General features: G+C 49.1%; 3 protein-coding genes across 3 annotated transcripts; 2 read left to right on the plus strand and 1 right to left on the minus strand.

Annotated features, from left to right (window-relative positions):
• Positions 1-681: 681 nt before the first annotated feature.
• On the plus strand, positions 682-2,844 carry AO090023000527 (phosphatidate phosphatase App1 family protein; the record flags this gene model as incomplete). Its single annotated transcript, XM_023235640.1, has 2 exons — positions 682-2,127; positions 2,530-2,844. The coding sequence occupies 2 exons, from the start codon at positions 682-684 to the stop codon at positions 2,842-2,844; spliced, it is 1,761 nt and encodes a 586-aa protein (XP_023090643.1).
• Positions 2,845-3,304: 460 nt separating this feature from the next.
• On the minus strand, positions 3,305-17,645 carry sidC (nonribosomal siderophore peptide synthase SidC; the record flags this gene model as incomplete). Its single annotated transcript, XM_001821016.1, has 2 exons — positions 3,305-17,050; positions 17,109-17,645. The coding sequence occupies 2 exons, from the start codon at positions 17,643-17,645 to the stop codon at positions 3,305-3,307; spliced, it is 14,283 nt and encodes a 4,760-aa protein (XP_001821068.1).
• A 2,402-nt stretch (positions 17,646-20,047) lies between these two features.
• On the plus strand, positions 20,048-22,118 carry sidI (putative long-chain-fatty-acid-CoA ligase; the record flags this gene model as incomplete). The annotated part of the gene is made up of 4 exons (XM_023235641.1): positions 20,048-20,814; positions 20,907-21,286; positions 21,361-21,690; positions 21,775-22,118. 4 exons carry the CDS (start codon positions 20,048-20,050, stop codon positions 22,116-22,118), a joined length of 1,821 nt encoding a protein of 606 aa, XP_023090644.1.
• Between the last annotated feature and the right edge of the window lie 2,361 nt (positions 22,119-24,479).

Raw genomic sequence — 24,479 nt, forward strand, 5'->3', positions numbered from 1 at the left:
AGATATTTACATACCTGAATCACATCACCCTAGTTCAGGACCGTGGCGCCGAAACTATTTCCTCGCAGTCGCTGGCGCGCTCCGCCGAGCTTCCCCGCTAGGCGCCAACAGCCCTCACGATCCTTGCCCCTCCCTCGTTTCACCGCTCGGGACCGTGGACCTAGACAAGGAAAGCTCTTTCTGTTCCTTCGTGCGCTCTTCGGGCCTACCACGAGCCGTCGTGCCCAATCTCGTCTTTGGGGTTTCCGCCACGAGACGATACCTGCCCTTCGCCATAGAGCCCAGGCAGGCCTATACCGAGTGATTGTCCGACGCCAAGCCAGGCTTCTCCAGAAACGACAAACTGGTAGACGGGGAGTGTTAGATTTCCTTGTCGGGAGAAGGAGACGGTTAAGAAAATCAGACACTGGTGGTGGGAAGCCGGCGAGTGCAACAGGAGGAGTGCCAATGTCACAGTTTCTATCGTCGACATCATCCTCATGGGGCTCAGGAGGCGGTGCTGGTGGTGGTCGTCGTCAGAAGGTCTACCAGTACCTGAGGGCTGCGAATGAACTACGTCAGACGTACGCCGCGCAATGGGCGTCGCAGATAAACCCGTCCCGTGAATACGATGAAGAGTACCTAAAGAACACACCGGGGGCATTTCCAGACATTGAAATCGCACGGTCCGAAGATGAGGAGATGGTGATTTTCCCGAGTTACGCGAGGCGACTTGTTAAAGACTACGACAGACAGCGTCGGGGATCGACTTCGACGCTCGACGAATACCGCGGTGTGGCCGAGGAGACGGAGCTGGAAAGACTTGAAAGAGAGGTATTGGAGGATGAGAATGCGATCGTCGCGGTTGATGTGCGAGGCTGGGTGTACTCGCCTCATCGCGGGCCGATGAATCGTAAGCAACGCTTGCTGATTGCACTCGCGAGGAAACTAAGCGGTGTACCGGCGCCGAGTAATTATTCGACCGATTCTGAAGGTCCCGATTCCGATAACGCTTCTATAGGAAAGGCGTCGGGCAAAAGAGATGATGAGCTTGTGGATGCAGAGGCGCAATCGATCATCAGAAAAGCGGAAGGGAGGGCCGATGCTGCTTGGAAATCCAGTGCGTCGGAACGAGATGGCGAAGCTACCCCTGCACGACCTCTACAAAGAACGACGACATCATCAACGCTCGAACCTTCTCAAATGAGCATGGATGAGCTGTCCATTGCAAACGCACATCTTATGGAGAGACTGCGCCCTTTCTTGTCGAATCCCATGAACCAGCAGCCTGTCACTGTGTTCTTTTTCAATGATGGGAAGAGCCAATCGAGAAGCGTATTGACCGACGAGTCAGGCCATTTTACTTTACGCGCAGCCTTGCCTTTTATTCCGACTCATATCCGTGTCCTAGCATCGGAGGATCTCTCTGCTATGAAACAGGTCGAGGTCATCGAACCAAGCGGTGTCAGTCTCATCAGTGATATTGACGACACGGTGAAACATTCAGCTATCGCAAATGGAGCGAAAGAAATCTTTCGGAATACTTTCATTCGCGAATTGGCTGATCTGACTGTCAGCGGTGTCTCAGAGTGGTATACTAAGCTGGCTAAAATGGGTGTTCAGATACACTACGTCTCCAATTCACCTTGGCAGCTATATCCGTTGTTGGAGCGCTACTTTAAATTGGCAGGATTACCTCCTGGTTCCTTTCACCTCAAGCAATACAGTGGTATGCTCCAGGGGATATTCGAGCCTACTGCAGAAAGGAAGAAGGGCTCCCTTGAACAACTACTTCGGGACTTTCCGACGCGCAGGTTCATTCTAGTCGGTGATAGCGGCGAGGCAGACCTCGAAGTTTACACCGACATTGCCCTGGCCAACCCTGGAAGGATCTTGGGCATCTTTATCCGCGACGTCACCACATCAGATCACAAGCAGTTCTTTGAGAAGTCCATCGATCACCTGGAGCCTCACCCATCGCGCACTCGCAGCACTCCCCAGCTCATCGATGCTAGTGATGTAGCACCCAATCGGCCTGCATTACCTCCTCGTCGCCCTCGAGCACCAGACCATCGATCTGCTGATGCCATAAGCCTAGATAATGCCGATCTGATCGACCTTCGTGATGATGACGATCTGCCTGACACGGTTAGGCCACCGAATGGACGCTTACCACCAGCGAAACCATCCAAGCCATCATCTCTACGCACTGTTTCTGCTATGTCAGACCAGCCAGGAAAAGACAATTCATCCCAGATGCAGGATGCCATCAAACGGAAGCCAGTTCCACCAGTACCTCCGCGTCGTCCTTCAGAAACTCCAACTCCACCAAACGCACTGCCAATGCGCTCAAAGACATTCAACGAAGTAACTCCATCCGAATCTCAAGAACTCGCGCGATCCAAACAACCCCCTCCACCACCCCCACCCCGCAGAAGCAACACAGGAGCCACATCCTCAACGGCGACCTCGAATTCAAGCACAAGCCGCCCTCCATCCCAAAGACAACCGCAATCATACCCCACAGCCGCAGCAACAGCCGCTCTACAGTACGCTTCAGAGCGTCTCCCGTCTCCCTCTAATCTCCTCCGATCTACAACCACCAACCCCTCATCAGCCAGATCAAGCACAAACAGTGTAGACAGCGACCAACAATCTGTTGCCGGATCGGCGCCTCCCGCTCCATTGCCCAATAAGCGTGAAGAACTCTGGCGGAGACGCTGGGAAAGAGCTCACGATATTCTAACGGATAAGGGCGTGGTGCTGGGTAGTTGGCGAGTCGGCACCGATGTCCAAGATGTCACGATGTGGTTGGTGCAGGAGGCGATGAAAGATGTTCCTCGCTCGGATACGAGGAAGAACTGAAGCTTACGTATATTTTGAATAAAGGAGGATGATTTGTATGTACATAGCCACCTCTATGGATAACTCTTGGTCTCACGATGTATGTATATCTACTCTTTATGACTGCAATTTAGCCATATACCATGCATAGAACCTGCATATGCTGGGATGAATATATGAACAGCGAATCGATATACACCCCATTTTGTGATTTTTATCGAAAAGGACAGAAGTTTCAATGAAAAATAGATTGAATTGAAAGTAATTGAGTATATATCATTTAACTATTGACAAGCATGAAATAAATAAAAATCACAATCTAGAAATGCCCATGTAACAACCAATGTCTATAATGTACCCAAGAATATGCAATAAATAACTAGAAAGAGGAAACCTGCCTCAAGATGTACTAGCCTTTTTTTTTTCTTTTCGTTTTTTTCTTTTTTCCTTTTTGTTCTCGATTTTCTTTTGTTGCCTTATATCATTGCAACGATGAAACGATTCCTTCAATCTCAGCCCCAATATCCGACACAAGTTTATTGACTTCGTCCTCGGAAAGAGCACCACCTTCGACACGAACACCGAATCCGATGGTATCAGTCTTCGGGTCAGGACCGACATCAATATAGACGTTCTCATCTGGCAGAAGAGAGGTATCCAAGGCAGACACGGAGGTCGACTCCAGACCAGGCAGGGGCTCATCGGGAATGAAATCTGTGGGAACACCAATGCGAAGAGGCAAAAAGACCTCAGCATTGTCGCTAACATCCGCATCTGGTGTGGCATCATTGGCTGACGGAATGGAAGTCTGCATCCAGAGGAGGTTGACCCAGGTATTGAACAATGGGGATCCCGACTTTTGGGCATCCACCCAGCGGAGGACGTCCTGCAGCGAGCTTTGCTCGAACGAGACGCGCTCTGCAAGAGATGATTGTACCGCGCGGGCTTTGTCTAAGAGGTTGAGCACCGATTGGTCAGAGATGACGTCGGAGATGGTGAATGGGTTGACGTTCAGACAAGGTCCGGAGAGCTTCTCGATGTTGGGGAATGAGGCGGAGCGACCAGTTTGGTATAAGCCCATGGTTGGACTTGTTGATCCCGTTGCGCGCGCGAGTGTGCGAGCAACAGCCAGAAGGACTACGGCTTGGAGGCTCAGGCCGAAGGAGCGGCATGTGGTTTCCAGTTGGGATACGTTCTTGACCTTTTCCCAAGCTCCGACGAATAGTTGATCTGGGACTTGGACGGCTTCCTGCTTGGAGTTGATGACGGTGCGCATACCTGAGCCGAGGGCTGAGGTCCAGTATGCTTTCTCGTCGACCTCTTGGAGAGAGCGGACTGAGTAGTCGACAAAGGAAGGGAAATCAGGGTTCGAGTCCAAGGGCTGACCGCGGTAGAGTTTTCCAAGCTCTGAAATGAACAGTGGCATTGTCCATGCATCGTATGCAGCGTGATTAACTAGGACAAGGATTCCGTCTCTGTCGCTAGCCTTCAAGAGGCGTAGTCTTACAGGAGGAACAAAGAGCGAAGAAGGCACTAAAGCCTCCGCCTTTGCTTGTGCCTTTGCAGTCTCTGTTATGGAATCAGAGGACTCAATGACCTTGAAACTTTCGCCGTCACGCACCGCCTCCTTCATGACGACTTGGACGGCTTCCGATGGGGAAACAGCTGCGAAGCAAGTACGCAGCACTGGATGCCTTTGACGAAGTTGATACCATGCTTCTTCAAGCATCTCGGCATTGATGCGTTCCGTAGTGAAGTATGGCCAGACCGGTTCGAACAGTTTCCGTCCAGACTTCAACCAGCTCACGAGGTGATAGTACTGACCGCCGAGACATGGAAGAATGGTTTCAATTGACTCCTTGTTCAGCTTCAGCTGTCCCAATACTATTTTCTCAACTTGATCGTAGTCCTTGATAAGGGCGCCTTGAGGCTTGACTGCCTGTTCTGCTATAGGCCGGATGCGTTGACTGATTCCGCGTAGAGTGTTGCCTTGGAGAATATCGGCTACACCCGTCTTCAGCCCCTTCGATCGACAGATAGAAGCAATGCGAATTGCCGTCAAAGAGTCCAACCCAATACTGAAGATGCTAGTACTGGAGTTAATACTGTCGACTGGCACACCAGAAACATCTGCTAGTACTGATTTAACGATGGCTTCGTGTGGGGGCGCATCGGTCTCGTCAACCAGGTTTTCTTCGGGCTCTTCCAAGGACAATCTGAGCGGCAGCTCTCCGAGACGCTCAGGTACGACCGTGACGCATCTGGCTGGGTGCTGGATAATGTCGTCGAAGGCGGTAGTAAAATCGTTGATGAAGCTATCGAGAGCCATTTGTGACATATATTGCCCGTTGCAGTTGGCGCTGACCGCAATTCCATCTTGCCCATGGTCAACTTCCACGTTCAGTTTATACTCGGCTTGAGCAGCATAGTCATCTGTTTCAAACGGCTTCCAAATCTGTTGCTCCTCGAGGATGCTACCTGCAAGGTCTGCACTCTTCTGGAAGACGAAGAGCGTATCGAAGAGAGACGTGGCCTTCAGCATATCAGCCTTTCTCAAAGAGTTTTGTACAACTCTCAGAGGTGCATGCTGATATTCTTGTGCTTCGGTTGTGAGTTGTTGCAGCCGCAATGCCATAGCCCTATTGCTCAGGAATTTCGGCTCAAATGTCACTCTTTGAGCTACAGTGTTGAACATTGGTCCAAAGGTACGTTCGGTTCCTGGCACTGACCGACCCGCAAGAACTTGTCCGAATGCAATGTCGCGCTTTCCGATAAGACGAGCGAGGGCCTTGGCGTATGCTAGGATAGCCACGCTTTGGACAGTGACTTCCATCTTCTTGCAAGCGTCGATAATTAGCGGCAAATCAAGATCAACACGACCCTCCGAGATGAACATGTGATCCAAAGATTCAGAACACGGCAGCTGAGGGAGCTCCACAGCTTCATACCCCGACAGCTTACGGGTCCAAAAGTGGCAGGCCTCATCTTGTCCGTTCGTCACATATTTGACTGTTTCTGAGAACTGCGGTCTCTCTGACGGAGACTCACCATTGTACGTAATGGCGAGGTCCTCGAAAAAGAACGGCAAGGAAGCACCGTCGTATAGAGAATGGTGCATGACGATAATCAGAACTCTTCCCTCAGGTTGGTTGACCAGAACAGAGCGGATTGGGGGAACCTCAAAAGAAGACTCCTCCCCGAACGAAAAGAGTGCATTGACCTTGGCGAGGACGTCACAGCCAGATGGCAAGCTCAGCTCTTGCCATTCAAGAGGGGGATGCGCGTGCACAGCACCGATCCAGGAAGAGCCAAGCTCTCCTATCAGATGGAACGAAGTGCGCAGGATATCATTTCTCTTGATTATTTCTTGGACCGCACCACGTAACTTACTAATATCCACGGAGTTATTAAGACGGATAGGATGAGGGTTAACGTAGACCTGCCCGGAAGAGGCTAGGGTTTGTGTGATCATGCCAGCTTGTAGAGGTGTACATTCAAACATGGCCTCGACAGAATCATTATAACTTAGGAGACGGACATGCTTCTGATAATCATCGAGAGGAATATCTGCAGTCCCGTTGACATGTTCTCCGTTCGTTGTGGACTGAGGAAGAGAAGATTGCTCGACGTGTTTAGCTAACGCACCAACGCATGAGAAGCGCATGACATCAGACGAGGAAGAGTTAAGGCCTGATTCACGTAGCTTGCGTGCGAATTGGATGGCTGTAACAGAGTCGATCCCCAAACTCAAGAACGAAGCTCCCTTGGAGACATCTGTCAGACTCAAGCCACAGAAAGAAGCAACGAGCCCTCGAATCTCAGTTTCTGTATTGGACCATGTGGTCTCATCCCATTGAATAGCGGATGAACGTGAGCCTGACTCTTCCAATCGAAGAAGGTTGAAACTGTCCAAAGAGAAGCTCTCGCCTGACGCGACACTTGCGAGTACAGCATCCATCTTTTCGAGGAACTCCTCGCCATTATACAGAGAGCCGAACGCTGGGGAAAAGAGGCAATTTAGATTGATCGTGTCAGTAGCATGGTCTGCCTCGACTTCAACTGCAAGTGGATATTCAGCAGGCATGTGGCTGTCAAGCTCCTTCCAGAGACTGTGTCTTTCTGGATCAGTAGCCCTGATGTAGGAGAAGAGGCAGTCAAAGAGAGGAGTTTGGGAGTTTGACCAGCGTTGTATATGTCTCAAGGAAGTATGCTGGTAATCAAGCGACCTGACCGTCGATCTTTGGACAGCCTCAATAACGTCAGTAACCGTGCCCAGCCCGTTCGTATCAAGACGACTTGGAATTGTAGTAATGCATGGAAGAAGGACCGAATCTGCGCCAGGCACAGATACAGCACGACCAGAGAGCACAAGTCCGTACGTTACATCTGATGCGCCTACTGTATCGGCCAACAGAAGTGCAAATATAGCCTGTATCAAGGAGGGGACTGTTGTTTGGAGACTCGCTGATCGGCGCTCCAAGACTGACAGTTTGTTACCAAGTTGTTTGTGTGCAGAGGTTGGGAGTTCCATGACACTAGGGTCCTCGCGGAAGATTGTCGGGTGGCAACCGGCCAGATACTCAGTCCAGTGCTTCTTTGCCTTTTCTGAGTCTTGACCATAAACATGCTCAATGAAAGCCAACGGTAAACCTCTTTCTGGGACTGGGTCCTCTGCATAACGAGCAGTAACATCATCCATCAACATTGAGAAAGACTCGCCGTCATAGAGAGCATGGTGGATGGAGATGAAGAGAGCGAGCGGTTCCTTAGTTTCAGAGCTCTTTGCGGTATGGAATCGCACAGGAGGTGTATTGGAGATGTTCGAAATGATATCTCGAGTGATTTCCTCTTGTTGCAGTTTGGACTTCTCAATCGACTCTTCGAGGGTGCCATATTCTCCTTCGGTCCAGCGAAGCTGATTGGAGTCAGGAGAGAAGACTACCTGGACTATTTCCTTATCTAATGGAGCAAAGGCAGTTCTCAAGATCTCATTGTCACTGACCACTGTTTGCCATGCTGACTTCAACTGAGAAAGATCGACCTTTCCAAGTTGAAGTATAACATGATTGACATAGAGTTGGTCCCCGTCGCTATTGATGGAGCGGGCTACCAATCCTTCTTGGAGGGGCAAGCAAGGACGCACAGAAGCAACTTGAGATAGGTCGACGCCAGCAGGGGAGCTTTTTCTGTATTGAGATTCTATGTCAAGAAGCCTCTGGCGTGTATTGGACAACGAATCTTGTCCATTCAATGACGAGGGGGTTCTTGGCAGACGTGCAAGCTGTTCAATAACTGGGTTGCTCATGACAAGAGTGACTGTGGCTTGGTATCCGATCTTTCTGAGTTTTATAGAGAGACCTATGGCGCTCAGGCTGTCCAGGCCAATCTCAAAAATATTTGTCATTGGGCCAATGTTTGAAGGGTCTGTAGATATAACGGTACAGACCTCTTCCACCACAGCCTCCTCATCAGCGGTCAGAGGTCGACTGACAGCACTGCCATCTTTATTGGTCGCATTATTTCCTTGGAGAACAGTTGTGAGCGGTAGATCCACGAATAGAGCATGTAGTTCCTTGAGATTCGCTTTCCCGGACATCGGTGCCTTCGGGATATATGTTATGGGTAGGATAAGCTCAGGAACCATGTATGCTGGTAGCTTCTTTTTGAGGATGTCCTGAAGTTCCTTGCCCAAGGTTGCGATATCAGACTGGACAAAGGCTACGCTTTCATCCGGCTGGTGGCGACGAGCATCTGATCGCGTGATGAAAGATATAAGCTGTGCTCTAGCGAGGCCTGGATGCTTGACAACAGTCGTAACAACGGCAATGGGGACGGCCGAGGATGAGCGCAGCACTTCGGACACCTCTCCGAGCTCCAACCTTTGCCCTCGGATCTTGGTTTGATCGTCACCACGTCCAAGGTACTCCACTGAATCGTCCGGCATCAGACGGCCGATATCACCAGTTCGGTACATTTTCTCGCCATTAGGCCCCGTCACAAACCCAGTGGCATCGGGCCTGTTAAGGTATCCTTTTCCAACAAGATCGCCACTGAAGACCAGCTCTCCAGTTTGACCCCGGAGAGTATAATTGTCTGTACCGGGAATCATGACATGACAGGCACAGGCAGTCAACGGTGGTCCAATGTTTCGCATGTTTGTCTGCTTCCCAACGTGTGCGAAGGTACAGCCAATTGTCACCTCAGTCGGTCCGTATGCATTCACAAGCGCAATGTGAGAATCGGCCCATGTATCCAATACCTTCTTGGATATTTTCTCACCGCCGACTGTCATATGGTGTAGCTTGGGACAGTCCTCTGGCCGTGCATCTGATTGATCCACCATTGACGGCACGAAGCTTGCATGTGTTATCTCCCACTTTGAAAGCGTTGTTTTGATGTCATTCAAGATCATAGCTCTAGGAGCGGTCGCCGTTGTCATTCCTTGGCGCCACGGGAAGAACATTTCCAGAAGATGAGGGTCAAAGGCTCTACTGGCTTGTGCGAGATACCTGCCAGTGCCACCCAGAGTTAGCGTACCAGGAGCTGCTTTAATGCAGAACTCTCTGAATGACTCGATAAACGATGAAAGATTGCCCCTTGTGACCATGACGCCTTTAGGCTTACCCGTTGAACCGGATGTAAAAAGCAGATAGGCGACATCGTCAGGATGGGACTGATAATCCCGGTCCTCAGCAGGCATAGTTTCCACCAATTCCTGGAAACCAGAGTCGTCGACGCAAATGACACGACATCCTTCAGGAACTCGGGAGAATGACTGCGAGAATTGGGTCTCGGTGAAGACAATGGGGCAATCAGCATCCTCAGTCAAGAAAGCTTTGCGTTCATCTGGAAGGCCTTCATCTATTGGAAGATAACCATTTCCAGACTTGAAAATACCAACGATGATTGGATACGAAGGAAGGTTTCGTCCACAGCAAACGCCGATCATTTTGTTCTTGTATCCCTGGGAAGCAATGTAGGCTGCCACACGGTTCGCCTTTGTGTTGAGCGTCTCGTAGCTCCATGCTTCCTTCACAATCCCTTCAGGAGCTATGTCACTTGCGACTTCAACAGCTGTCCATTCTGGGTGCTCGCGGGCATTCTTCTCCAACCAATAGGTTGGGCTAGTGTGGACTGAATCACGAACAGACTCAGGGACAGGTCTAGTGGAGATAGACTTCAAGGCTGTTGGGAGATGGTGCACAAGGTCTGCTAATTGTTTGTCGGGAAACACCAACATAGAAGTGACCAAACCGTCGACTTGACGAACAAAGAGCGACAGTTGCTCTCGGCTCATCATGCGGCTATCGGACGATGCCTCCAAGATAAGGGCGCCGTCTGCATGTTGAAAAACATTGAAGGCCATAGGATGCTCCACATGTAAACCAATCTGGTCTTCGAGCTCCTGCCAGATCTGGGACCGAGTAGGACCCTTGGAATCACCTGCCACATGGAAGTTGAAAACAGCTGGGTATAATGCCTCTCCCCTAGGTCGGTTTAGCATCCTTCGCACGTCACGGGCATGGATATGGCGATGCTTCCAAGACTGCACCGAGATCCGATGTTGCTCGGCAAGAAAATCGCGCGCGCTTCCCTGTGGGTGAAAAGGTATAGGGACAACGGAGATCAAGGGGCCAACTGCATCCTCAAGATCTGGGTGCAACACACGGTCGGAGAGAGTTTCAGCAAAAACGGTTGCGGGGATTCCGAGATAGCAGAGTGAGACATAGCCCCATGCAGCTCGTATAATAGAAGCAATAGATGACACTCCGAGCTGAGCTGCAGCTGATTGAAGCTCCGAAATCTTTTCCGTCAATGGAATCTCCTCTGAGATGAGCTTAAACTCTTGTTCAACACCAGGTTCTACCTTTCTACCAGTAAGGTCAGGCCACACTGGAGTGTCCAGCTCTGAAAACTTCTCTAACTCGGATTGCCAAAAGTTGCGGGTCTCTGCGCTCTTCACTTCAGTCGGAAGAATGATAGAAAGCGCACTGCTAAGCTGATGCCTCAAGGGCGGCTTGTACATGTACGCAGATTGCACATCGTCCATGATTGAACTGAGCGAAGGGCCATCGTGGATGGAATGGTGTATCGTAAGAACCATGACTCTTTCACTACCCTTGTCAAAAACAGTAACTGCCCACGGTGGGTAGCTGAAATAATTGCTCTGGTGCTTTGTCATAATCGACTCAATTCGCTGGTCACGCAGTGCTACCCAGTCATGTTCAGTACACTGGTGCACTTCCCAATCCATGGTAGGCAAGTTGTAGATCAGCTGCAGGATAGAGAAGTCGAAATTATCATGACAAGTGCTAGCCACTTCAGCCACAGGAATGAAACCAGTTCTTAGTGCTTCTGTCTTTTGACAAACTGCAAGCCAAGCCTGCTTTAGTCTATCAAGCGACACTGAGGGGTCAAGAGAGAAGAAATGATTACTCCAGTACATGTCGTATGTACCCATCGTCTCACTGAGTAAGCTTTCCTGGATTGTAGTAGCGCGTACCGTGAAAAACTCCTCTTGTATCTTTTTAGCAGCCAGGACATGCCATGTCAAATTAAACTTCTCCAGGTTGAATGTATCCGAAGCTGCATTGGTAGCTTTGCTAGAGGAAGAGGCTAACTTCACCAAATCTTGTACGGTGACACAGTTCAGTACTTCGACAACAGACAGTTGGTAGCCAGCTTCTTTGAGCCTAGAGGCAAGACGAATGGCGCGAATTGAATCGATACCCAAACTTCCAAGTCTACTGACCTTTGTAATGATCGACGATGAGATGTTGGCCAGTGATGCGATCATATCGATTATCTTTGAAGCTGTGGTGACGTCTGCTTCATCTTCTGGCTGTTTGGCAGAATCCTCATTTTCAGGGTTTAATTGGCCTTCCCAACTGTCGATGTCAATAGCTTCATATACGGCTTGCAGAGCCCGACGGTCAGTCTTGGCGGATGGTGTTCTTGGGATATTTTTCACAACTAAGTACACAGACGGGATCATATGATCAGGAAGAACCGAGTGGGCTTTATCACTAGCAGCACGAGCTATCTCAAGTGCTGTACTGTTGAGGATCAACAACTGGTCATCATCGGCAGATGCAGCTGCAGGCGCAGAAAGGAAGGCAACCACCACCTTCGTAGGTCGGTCAGAACGACTGAGGATGAGTGTCTCAATATTCTCAACAGAAGGATGACAGCTGTCAAGGGAGAAACTAATTTCGCTGAGCTCAACTCGAATACCACCGAGCTTGACCAGGTCATCAACACGGTTGAGATACTCAAGAGAGCCATCGGCAAGCATGCGCACCAAGTCACCGGTGTAATACAGTGTCTGTGAGGTTTCCTCGTTCCAAACGTACTTTGCTTTTGTGACATCCTCTTGGTTCAAATAGCCAGGGGAGAGCTGGGGTCCACCCAATGCTAATTCACCAACTGCATTCTTCATTACCATTCGCTGGTTCCTTGTCACAAAGACAGACACAGTATCCATGGGCCAGCCAATGTTTGCACTCTTGATGTTCTTGTGCTCGTTTCCGAACTCCCTAATTGTGGAAACAATGGTTACTTCGGCAGGGCCATATGTGTTGAAGGCGCGCATATCAGTGCCCCAGTCATCAGCGACTTGCTGGGTCAGCTTCTCACCAATCATGGTAATCACCTCAAGGGTTTCACAGCTCTTCCTGGGAACACCTGCTGAAAACGCCGGAGTGAGATGGGCATGAGTAGCTTTGGTGATGTTCGCGAGTTTGGAGAATGAGCCCAACATTATCTCTCTTGTAGCGGAGATGAGAACTCCTCCCAGGCTCCAGGTATAGAAGATGTCTTGGATTGACACATCAAAGGTATACTGTGAGAACTGCATGCAGCGAACAACGCCACCTTGTACGTCTGTGGGAATATCCTTGGCAAGGGATTTCATACAACAGACAGCGGCAGAATGTTTGATAGGAACACCCTTGGGTGCACCCGTTGTGCCACTGGTCCAAATGAGATACGCCATATCATCTGGGCTTGTTCTTTGCTTAGTACTGGGTCTTCCCACGCCACTCAACTCAGAAGTATTTGCAGTGAATCGGCTGACATCGATAATGTCGACCCCAGCTGGAATGGAGCCCTCGGGTTGATCGCCATCGTCACTAGACACGAGAAGAACTTTGGCGCCAGTCCGAGCAATCAAGTCATGGCGACGCTGAGCAGGAGAAAGGGTGTCAATCGGACACCAGGCACCACCTGCTTTGACAATACCTAGAATAGCCACATACATAGCCGGGCTTTTCTCAATACATATGGGAACAGGAGTATTGGTCAGCGGACCGGCGGCTTGAAGCAGATTCCCAGCAAGATTATCGGCTATCGCGTTGAGCTCTCCGTAGGTCCACGAAATATTATGTGGGTTGCTTTCGTCATCCAAGTCGCCCTTAAAAATTAATGCTATGTCTTCTGGGTGCGACTCTGCATGTTCTTCAAAACGAGAGTGGATTAGCGCGCCTTCTGACACCTCCGGAACAACAATTGATGTCGGATTGAACGTGGACTTCAGCTCGGCCTGGGTCTGGGATGGAGCATCTAGAAAGCTTCCTTCTGGTGTTTCAAGTATGAACGCAACAATATCAGCCATTTGTCTCAGCATGACCTCAGCTGATTCAGAGTCAAGCAGAGCATGATTGAAACTGGCACGGAAGGTCAAAGATGAATTGGCTCCAGGCCAAACTTCAATCATCACAGCAAAGTCATTACCCATTGGTGGGTGGTCTATTGAGCTCCAAATCCCGCTGGTGCTCGATCCAGCACTGAAGTCCTGATATGCCAGTAGCGTGTCATATGGCAATCGACCATCTCCTGTCACCAGCGATCCCAGGCGTGGTTGCAGGTGTGACAATGTCTTGGCATTGAAAGATGACAGGTAGCGGGCGACAGCTCTGTTCGTCCTAGTGCCAGTAGCATCCTGTGGGATTAGGTGCATAGCGAGTCGTACGGGAACGGTCGTAAATGTTGGGCCAATGCAAATTTCTGAGTCGGGATCCAACCGTCCAGAAACTACGCTGCCCATCACAACATCTTGGTCTGGGGTTCCAGTGTAGGCCAAGAGGACAGAGCCCCAAGCTGCCTGCAGCACTGAGAGTGGGGTTGCGCCGATGGCTTTAGACTGCCTTTTCAACCGGTCGTAGCTGATGTGTGCGGTGATTTCGACACAGTCGGCCGCTTTCACTGGAGGAGCCCGATAAGGCGTGACGGAAGGAAAGGAAATTGGTGAGAAGTGGTCCAAATGTTCGTTCCAAAAGTTGGAAGTTGCTGTATGGTCAGCGCCAAAGTGATGTTGTACAATATGCTCTAATGATGTTCTGTTCGCCATAGCCTTATTACCGTAAACCAAAGACACATCCTGAAGAAGTAGTTGCAATGAACCACCATCAAAGATTCCGTGAAACATGCTCAGGATTATGAGTGTTCTTTGAGAGGATGTGATCAGAGATAACTTCCACGGAGGCGTACTCAAGTCAATTGTTTCCTCTGCGTCTCGTAGAGCCTTATTTAGGGTTTCTTTCTCTGAATTACCCTCAGAGGCATTGTACACATTCCACTTTGGCTGTGGTACTGCATCGGCAGCCAGGATACATTGTGCGAATGGAGCCATGTCGTCATCAAGCCAGCAGAAGACAGTCCGGAAGGAGTCATAACTTGCGGTGACGATGTCCCACGCGTTCCGTACACGGTCAAGGTCGACTGCAGCTTCAAGGGGAAGGACGGAATGATAGATGTACGAGCGGGTTTGGAATGACTTATCTGCCGAGCTGCGCAGAAAACTGGTCAACATACCAGATTGTGTTGCCGTGGTTGGTAAGACTTTCTGGATCTGATCTGAGTTTAGACCGAGCCTCTCCGCACACACAGAGTGATTTCTGGTACTGAACAATGTAAGCCTTTGGTTCAACAGCTCAGCGGAGCCGTCAGCTAGTAAAGCGCCGTTTGAGTCGACACCATTCACCGTCGAGTGTGGCTTAGCAATGATTGACACCAGCCCCTTGGGTGTTTCGGCTCGCAGAACATCCCCTACAGACAAGCCTTCAATAGAATTGTCTCGCATCTTCTGCAGGAGTCGCATCGCGCCGAGACTGTCAATACCTAGCGAATAAAGATCTGATCCGGGCTTGATTGCGGTGACATCTTCGTCGGATGTTTCCGCGATAAGGCTAACCACAAGTTGTTGTACCTGTTGTGTGTGTTCATCTGTAGTCTCCCAATTATGCTGCGCATCAACAGACGTTTCAAGCTTCGGTTTCTGGGTAGAGAATAGTTCCACATCACCCTGCTGGAGCTTGGCAGATATGGCTTTGCGGTCCACCTTTCCAGAGCTAGATCTAGGTAGAGAGTCAAAGAACGCGTATGCCGATGGACACATGTATGATGCGAGATGCAGCTGTGTTGACTCTTGCGCAGTTCGCACGATTTCGTCTTTTTCTGCCTCTGTCGCGTTATCCGCTACTAAGCATGCAAAGACCTGCTCGCTACCTTGCATATTCGAGTCCCTCTTTGACACCACGGCCACAACCTCAGTAATACCACTAACCGTGGAAAGGACGGACTCTATCTCACCGAGCTCCACGCGGCGACCACTAAGTTTTACCTGATCAGAGGTAATCCGGCCAAGGAACTCGATAACCTGGGAGCCTGTTTCGTCCCAAACAATGCGTGCCATGTCACCAGTGCGGTAGACATAACCGAAGTCGGGGCTATGTACAAAGGACTTCGCAGTTTCTTTCGGACGGTTTAAATAGCCTTTGCTGACTTGTGGTCCTCCTAGCGCCAGCTCTCCAGCAAGCCCAGACGGTACTGGCTTGGGTACATGCGTATTCGGATCCAGGATGAACATTGCACTCGTGGGCAATGCTTTACCAATGATTGAACCACGAGTGGAACGGTCGACTGGGGCAAGGAAGGTGCAGTTGATTGCGCCTTCGGTGGGACCATATGCATTAACCAACATGGTTGAAGGTCCTGAAGAGCCATTTACCCCATTTGCATCTGGTGTAGAAGCGAAGTTCTCAATGACTGTTCGATTCAGCTTTTCACCCATGGTCCAGAGAGATTGAAGAGTTGTCAGACGTGAAGGCCGCAGAAGTGCGGCCAAGCTGGGAGTGGCCATCATCACAGTTGCTCTTGCTTCATTAATGGTTGCTTCCAAGTCGGTCAACGTCAAACTCCGATAAGCAGAGCAAAGAGTAGCACCTCTGCTCAATGTTATAAAGATCTCCATGAGAGATGGATCAAATGTGGGAGACGCGAACTGGAACCAACGGAAGTCCCCGGCGGAGTCTCCAGGGAGCGGGATGGCTGTAGCATGAGACTCGATGGAGCAGGTTACTGCCAGATGGCTTACTTGAACACCCTTAGGCTTTCCAGTAGAGCCACTTGTGAACAGGAGATAAGCAGTTTGGCTTTCACTGATATCCAGTTGCTCAAGAGGTTCAGATATAGCTGTTGAGGGGGTCTGGTCTGCTCGCAACTCTTTCCACTTGGACACTTCCGCGACATCAACCCATGTAGGGGTAGTTGCTTCAGTGTCTGTGGTTTCCGTACGCCACGGCACAGAGGATGGCTCTGATGTATTGCCTAGGATAATGGGAGAGCCGATGTCCTGGAGGATCTCTTGTACTCGTTGTGCGGGGGCATCTTGAGGGATCGGTGAAAACGCACAGCCGGCTTTCAGGACACCGAGATAGGAAATATAAAGTTCAGGGGATGTCGACATATATACAGGGATTATGCGCCCATAGTTGGCCGAGCCATCGTGGCCGGACAAAAGAGTTCTGATATGGGTGGCTAAGTTCGATGCTGCAGTATTAAGAGCGGCGTAAGTTAAAATGCTGTGTTCTGCGGGTATTTCTGCAGACGATAAAGAATGTACGAAATCAAGTGCTATAGAATTAGGCTTTCTACGGGCCCAGCCCTCGAAAGCAGCGTGAAGAAGGGATGGCCTAGAGCTCTCGGCTTCAGTGACCTCATTCGGTTCAGTGCCCCTGGATGGGGGTACCATAAGTGGAGGAAAGTTAATGATCGATAGCTCAGGAGGTGATACCTCGAGAGTAAGGAATGTGGATGAGTCGGCTAAGCGCGAGGCGAGCGTTTTCAACAGTTGAGAGATTGCCGTGTCCGGAATGAGTTGCATCGGATAGGTAAAATCAATCTGTAGAACACCCTCATTCGTAGTAGATCTAACATTCAAGCCGAATACCTACTGGCGAGTTAGTTACCTAAGCAAAGTATACAGACTATCCTTGGAGGAGACCGACATTTTCTTGGACGCTAGGTTGTAGCTCGCCATTTTCAGGACCGACGCCCAATCCTAGGGTCAACGAAAACTGGACCTCGTCCTTGTTGTAGTAGCATGTATCTACTTCGCGCACTTTGCAACATTCTTGGCCTGTCTGCTGCTCAGCCCTATCGGAGCCAAACACGGAGGCGCAAATGACTCCGCATGCCCGTTGTGTGCCCGACACGAATGGTGAGTGGCGCGAAACGAAGAAGGCAACATCCTCAAGCCCGGTGAAGCTAGATATGAAACGCGCGTAGCCCTGGACGATGTCATCGGCGAGGTTCTGAATTTCCGAAGTGTAAAATAGCTCGACCGAGGGACTTCTGGCTACCGCAAGGTCGGCTGATCTATTGACAACGTAGGGATCAATCGTGTCCAAGGCCGGAACCTTGGTAACGGGCAGTATCTCATTCATGGTTATGGACGAGGTGCTGTTGCTCGAAGAAAGGGTCTTGTCGCAGACTGAGTCCGCGGAGCTTCCGTACCCCTCATCGCTCGTGATTTTGCCTGCCATTGCTTCAGTAGTGCGGGGTCACTGCGGCTACTCACCTGCGAACTCAGCGAAACTCGTCTTGCTTCTTCAGCAAGAGCTTGCACCTGCGCGCGTATAAAGGAATGGAAATCACAGCTAGTCAGGGGAGCTTGAAGGATTGGCGACCAAGATATTCCTGCAACTGCAGCTAAAAAGCCACATTCTGCAGCAAACTCAGGAACCAGTGTACGGCGTCATTCGTGGGAACCCAAGGGGTCACAAATCAAGCTCATTGGGCAGAACATGACAAAGTGGGGGGTAGTCAACGGGCTACCGCGGTAATTACAATGGTATTGATTGTGATGTGCAGGATTTGCAAAATGTTCTGGGTGAGACCACACTGCGCGGATGACGCGCCAATCACTCCCCCGATTCTCCTGCCGTCGGTCGCGAAGTGGGGGTAAACCAGTCATTTTCTCCGGTCATCGGCCAACTTATCTGATTAGATCATCTGATTAGATCCATACCGTTTTCGCTAGTATTGTATCAGCCGTACTGTATTAATGACGGTATTAAAAACTGAAAATACTTTCATCAACTCGTATTCTATCACATACTTCATTTGACGACTGTGGCCAGGGTCTTGAGTAGGCTTCTAATCCTGGTAATATGTGCTCTTGGATCTGTCGACCATCCCTGAGGATCCTACATGTGGTTATCCTAGTGCTTGCCTTTCCTCCTTCAGACTCGTGTTATGCAGAAGCTATACCTGAGCTGGAGGTTAACCGATGCACTTTGAAGAGGTTCGTCGGCAGACCGACAGGGTCTGAGATTTGTGGTCCCTAGTTATGGTCGTTATGATAATTTCTTGAATATTCTCCACAACGTGCTATGGCAGGAGTAGTTATCGGATGCTCCATGTACTGATGCAGTTTATTGATAAAATATTAACGTTTATGTGTGAAGTGACTGATATATATACACGAGAGTCTTTAGCATCAACGATTGGTTGCCATTGTAGGCCCTCAGTATCAAAAACAAAGTACTTTATCTCAGGGCGTTGGTGTTCCAAGATTCATCAAGGATGGTTCAGACTTCATATACCTTCCATCAGAGCCTTTCGAGCTATACGTTCTAGGACAGCAATTGATAATAATAGACTAGCCAGTTCAGAAGGGCCCGCCAAGAACCGTTCCCTCCATAAGACAAAGGCATGGTTGATCATTGCAGCTTAGAGTAACCAATGCCGAACCCAAGCTGTCCCTGAAAGCATCCGATATTCCTTTCTTCGACCAATATAGGCAACAGCGGGTATATCCGTCATGAAATGCATGGCATCTCTATAGGTCTTTGACACTCATTCAATTGTCCCTTGTTGCCTCGCTTAGTCTTCACGACTACTTATCTCCGTCGTTCGTTTATTTAACTTTCTTATAGACGAGGGACAAGAAAAAAAAAACCCGGCAGAGAAGCCAGTAGCCGAGCGCATTGGGGTCTTGTGCTGGCTTGGCTAACTTGGCTAATTCCTGGGCATTGATGAGACGGAACTATGAGGTATATATGTTCCGATGAATGTGTAGCCTATGTATGCCGTCTATGCCGAGAAATCCTGGAGGGCTTTTGCCAACCATTAGTAGCCTGAAGCCCTTTTTCTTTTTCTCTCTTTTGTTTTCTCGGTACCCGACAGCCATTTGCAGCAATATATGTTAATCTAATCTGATAAGGAAACCCCTCCACCAAGTAGTTCTTCAATCTAGACACGTTTCAAAATGAATCGGATGTTCAATTAAAATTTCAGATGAGAAGATTATTAATAACGAAGACTGAGTCATGTAAAAGAGTTGTGCTCTTTCATTAAGGGTTCAGAACCTTCTGCTAAATTTTCCGAGCTCAGCCCACAGCCGTTATCTGATCTTATCCCCACCGATAAATTGGACTGTGAGATATGTTGAAACACACGGATTGGCCACAACGGACCCTCCATCAGTCTGTCGGACTGGTCCGCCACCAGTGGAGACAGGAACGCTAAGGCTGAGACCTGGAATTTTATTCTCCTTCCAGTTCTACAAGCGATGTAGTAAGACTTTAGGTGAAATCCGGGTTGAAAAACGTAAGATCTAGCTCTTGGAAGTTGGAACGACCTTGCTGATTGGAATGGGTCCCGGGTGGATATCTGTGATGAATGGAACGAGCTATCTACTAAGTTAGTACATGCTCCGCTGCTACTTTGGGTACCTACTACCGAGTGCCGAGAGATGAAAAGAGGCGTTTGATGGAACGCCCGGAAGGATCCAGACAAAGACAACTAGATCCCGAGGTATATTGACGCCTAGAATACGCGCTTATAACGTAGTATTTATGAACCGGCATCTTCCCCGACCTAGTTCTCTTGTGAAAACTTTTAGTCTGTGGTCCGGTCCTTTTATACTAGAAACACCCTCGAGATGGCAGCTACACGACGTCTGCAACAGACTTTGTCCCATATTCAGCCGCCAAAGGCGGTTGAGCAGCTTTCAATTGTGTACGGCCCTACACAACCTCCCCTGCTAGACATCACTCTCGGAGAGTTACTTGCACTACAGAGCCTTCAATATGGAGAACACGAGTGTCTGGTGTTCCCTTGGACAGGAACCCGATGGACATATTCCGCCCTAAACGACGAGGCCGATAGATTGGCTCAAGGCCTATTGGCCATTGGTATCCACAAGGGCGATCGAATAGGAATCATGGCTGGCAATTGTGAACAGTATATCTCTGTTTTCTTTGCGGCAGCACGGGTCGGGGCTATTCTAGTAGTGCTTAACAATACTTACACGCCATCAGAGCTTTACTACGCTCTCGAACATACAGGTAGCTGCGCTTTCATCCATTATGAATTAGCTTCCATGCTGACAGTTTTTTCTTGTTATCTAGATTGCCGATTGTTGTTTATGACGCCTCGCATTGGTCGTCACAATTTAGAGGAGGTGCTGTCAAAGATGGGCCCTCATCCCAAGCGGAAAGGATCATCAGCTGCATTGGAAGAGATCGTCATTTTGCGGGGTGAACACTCTAATTTCCCAACATACAGCAGCGTCATTGAAAGAGGATTATCGGTTTCCAGCAATGCCTTGCTGGATCGACAGGCACAATTGAGACCTGATGATGTCTGCAATCTACAGTTCACCAGTGGCTCAACCGGAAACCCTAAAGCTGCCATGTTGACCCATCAGTATGTGGCCCCCTCACATATCATGTTCTATGCAGCGTCGATCCCTACATATAATTACAATTTGCATGACACTAACAAGATCACTCTTCCAGCAATCTGGTCAACAACTCCCGCTTTATCGGAGATCGAATGGACCTCACCTCCTTCGATATTCTGTGCTGCCCTCCACCCCTGTTCCATTGCTTCGGACTCGTCCTTGGAATGCTAGCTGTTGTCACACATGGAGCGAAGATCGTCTTCCCCAGCGAAACATTCGACCCGAAGTCGGTTCTCCACGCGATCTCCGATGAAAAATGTACTGCCCTCCACGGTGTCCCGACTATGTTTGAAGCCATCCTAAGCCTACCTAAACCGCCGAACTTTGACACACACAATCTACGCACTGGTATCATCGCTGGAGCCCCTGTGCCTCGCCCGTTGATGAAGAGGTTGTTCGAGGAATTGAATATGACACAGTACACTAGCAGCTACGGTGGGTGTTGGAACAATACCATCCCTACTTTATGTAAACACGACTCGAACTAACATCTACGCCTGTATTTATAGGTCTCACCGAAGCCTCACCCACATGTTTCAACGCAGTTACAACGGACACCATCGAAACCCGATTGAGAACAGTAGGCAAAGTGATGCCCCATGCGAAAGCGAAGATCATCGACGCAGAAGGCCGCATCGTCCCGGTCGGCCAACGAGGAGAACTATGCATCGCAGGCTACCAATTAACAAAAGGATACTGGAACAACCCCGACAAGACAGCCGAAACGCTTACGACCGACGCCGACGGCACCACGTGGTTGAAGACGGGAGACGAGGCCATATTCGATCCACAAGGGCGCTGCACCATCACGGGACGGTTCAAAGACATCATCATACGCGGTACGTTCACTACGTTCTACAAAACACCCCCCCCTACATTACAGTAGCCGTTATGACTGACCCGGTACGTCTTTTACAAAACAGGCGGCGAAAACATCTACCCGTTAGAAATCGAGGAGCGACTGGCAAGCCACCCAGCCATCGAGGTTGCATCGGTGATCGGCATTCCTGACCACAAGTACGGTGAGGTGGTTGGGGCCTTCATCGCTCTGGCTCCTGGTTACGAGAACAAGCGACCATCGGACGAGGAGTTGCGGGTCTGGACACGAGAGAAGTTGGGCCGGCATAAGGCTCCGCAGTATGTGTTCGTGTTTGGCGAAGAGGGTGTGGATCGAACAATCCCAATTACGGGCAGTGGAAAAGTCCGGAAGGTGGATTTGCGGAAGACTGCGGCGCAGGTTCTGGAACGGCGCACGAAAGCGAATTGAGTACGCACTACGCCTGCGCTTGTTCCCATTGAAATGATATACAGCTGTACATAGCTAGATGAATACCCTACGAGCAATTGATTTTCGTCTTTAGACTACTACTATTCATATTCAGAGCAAGACGCACCCAACGACACCAATATCGTTATTCCAGCTGGAATAATCCGTAGCGAAGCCTGAAACGAGAAACAAAAATAACTCGGACAAGTAAGGAGGAATTGCCCAATCAAACAATCAATAGCCCCACTCGAACCTCCGAGAATAGTGGCCCATTAATCCAATTTCCAAGAGTAAATTAAGAGAGAATCCCGGGTAAAAAAAAAAAAAAAAAAAAGCAAGAGGAGAAAGAATATGAAAAGATAGTGGGGGTAAGGGGGCGGGGGCATCCAATGATAACAATTTAAGTGCATCAGATTAGACAATCATCTAATCAGATGGAATTGCGCCAAGAAAGTTACATTAGGGCACCGAGCAGAATATTTTCTTACGCGATCCATGACGCTGACTGCCCCCACTTGGGCTTCATTTTCTTCATGCAAAAGAAAAATTTGAACTCCGGTCTCGGCTATTCATTTAATCTCTTACATAAGTGTGAATAAGATCGTGTCTTGAGTTTCGACGCTTCGCAATAAAGTCTGATATCACGGATCAGATAATTTTAATTGAGCTGTGGAGATCTTAGCGCTTTTCGTCTCGCTTATAGTACGCAGTACAGAGAGGTGGTCCGCAGACAGGAAAAGGCAGAGAGGAAAAAAGCGAAGAAAGAAAAAAAAAAAGGAAAATGTAGTGCCAAGATATTACCAGATGCTCCACTTTGTCCGAGTATGAGAGACAAAGCCCAGTAATATTACAAGGTATCCTTACTAGAGATTCATGACCCCCATTAAGAAACGAGGGATATATACAAGAACTGCACAGAAAGATATCGTGAGGCCCTCAACATAACTACTCAGATTGCGAAACGGACTATGTCCCAGCCTATCTGCACAGTTCAGTTTATAGCATAACTCTGAACAAATTTCCAAACTAAAGTTAGACATATAGTCCAACCCCGTGAACTTCAATTACTTGGGCGCCCCGAGGACGTCTTTATCCAGAGGCTATACAAGAGTATGCAGTGCATGATGCGTATATATCGGAGCTGCTCGAGAACACTGCTCCTATTTGTAATCTAGGCACCCTGAGGTCTTTCTAGTAATAGCGGACAATCACATATATTCTCTATCGATACATTGCAAGGACTAGATGGAGAAGCGTGTGTATTGAATTGGGATTTACTGCTTGCGCATGCTTGCTCATAGAGCAATTATTGGAGGACTGATGGTGTGTAGTTTTGAATAAGGATTCTGGGATACGTAGTAGTCCTGTCTTCTGGACAAGATATAGGGCGAAGCCAGAGGAGACTCTGGTGGAGGCTCGCACGTTTCTGACGTGATAGAAGCTCCAACAATTGGACTTCAAATGGAAACCCTACCTCTATCAGGACGTACTACAGTAAATGACAACAGATTGGTAAATCCTGGTAGCTAACATGGGTGATTATGATTGTGAGGGGAAAATAGATGCTATGTTGCTGGCCTAGCAGTCTGTATTCTCTTTCTAGGCAACGATGTACGTAAAATGTCTATTTAACTTGTACATAAGAGGTCGCATACATTGTTTCAATTCCATCCACGTCTCGTATACAATCCCAATTACATCTAGTAAGCTTTAGTACATCTTTAGTCCTTGCTAATGCGGTGCGATCCCTTTTTGTTTGAGACTTGAGCGAAACTGAACGTAATGCGTGTATGAAAAGGATGGCAACTCCAGAGGTAGGATACCTTTATATGTCCAAAGGGAGCATCACACCTGGAACTACTTACCTCGACTCTGTTCGGGATAGCTTAATATTCATCGTTCTTCTTGTACGGTTGGGAAAGAGGTACCTAGCTCTGGAAGTTGGCGCAAACACCATGGTTACTTAGATTGAAGAGAGCGTAGTAGCACTTCATTACAGCTGCGTAGACTTAAAAACTAGCAGAGACATCTAGCAAGATGTATATAGCTCTTTGGATCACTCTAAGAGTCTAGGGTCTGGGGACATTACGACAGCTTCAGGGCCATACAATCTGCTGAACCCATGCTTCCACACCCTCGGAACCTCGACCGACACTCCTGCAACGGCCCGGCACTCCTTCGATGCTCTAGAGTATGCACCTAACTCTAGTCTATACGCATACCTTGTTAGATGTTGATGATCTTTTTCTACAAAAAGAGAGAATTGTATCACCAAGGTATGCAAAACAATACTATCAATCAATAACGTATGGTATGTATCGAGTGTATGGTAACACTGGTTGATGTAATGTATTCCGTGAA

The sequence above is a fragment of the Aspergillus oryzae genome, chromosome 3, assembly GCF_000184455.2.
Source record: "Aspergillus oryzae RIB40 DNA, chromosome 3".
Classification (NCBI taxonomy): Eukaryota; Fungi; Ascomycota; class Eurotiomycetes; order Eurotiales; family Aspergillaceae; genus Aspergillus; species Aspergillus oryzae.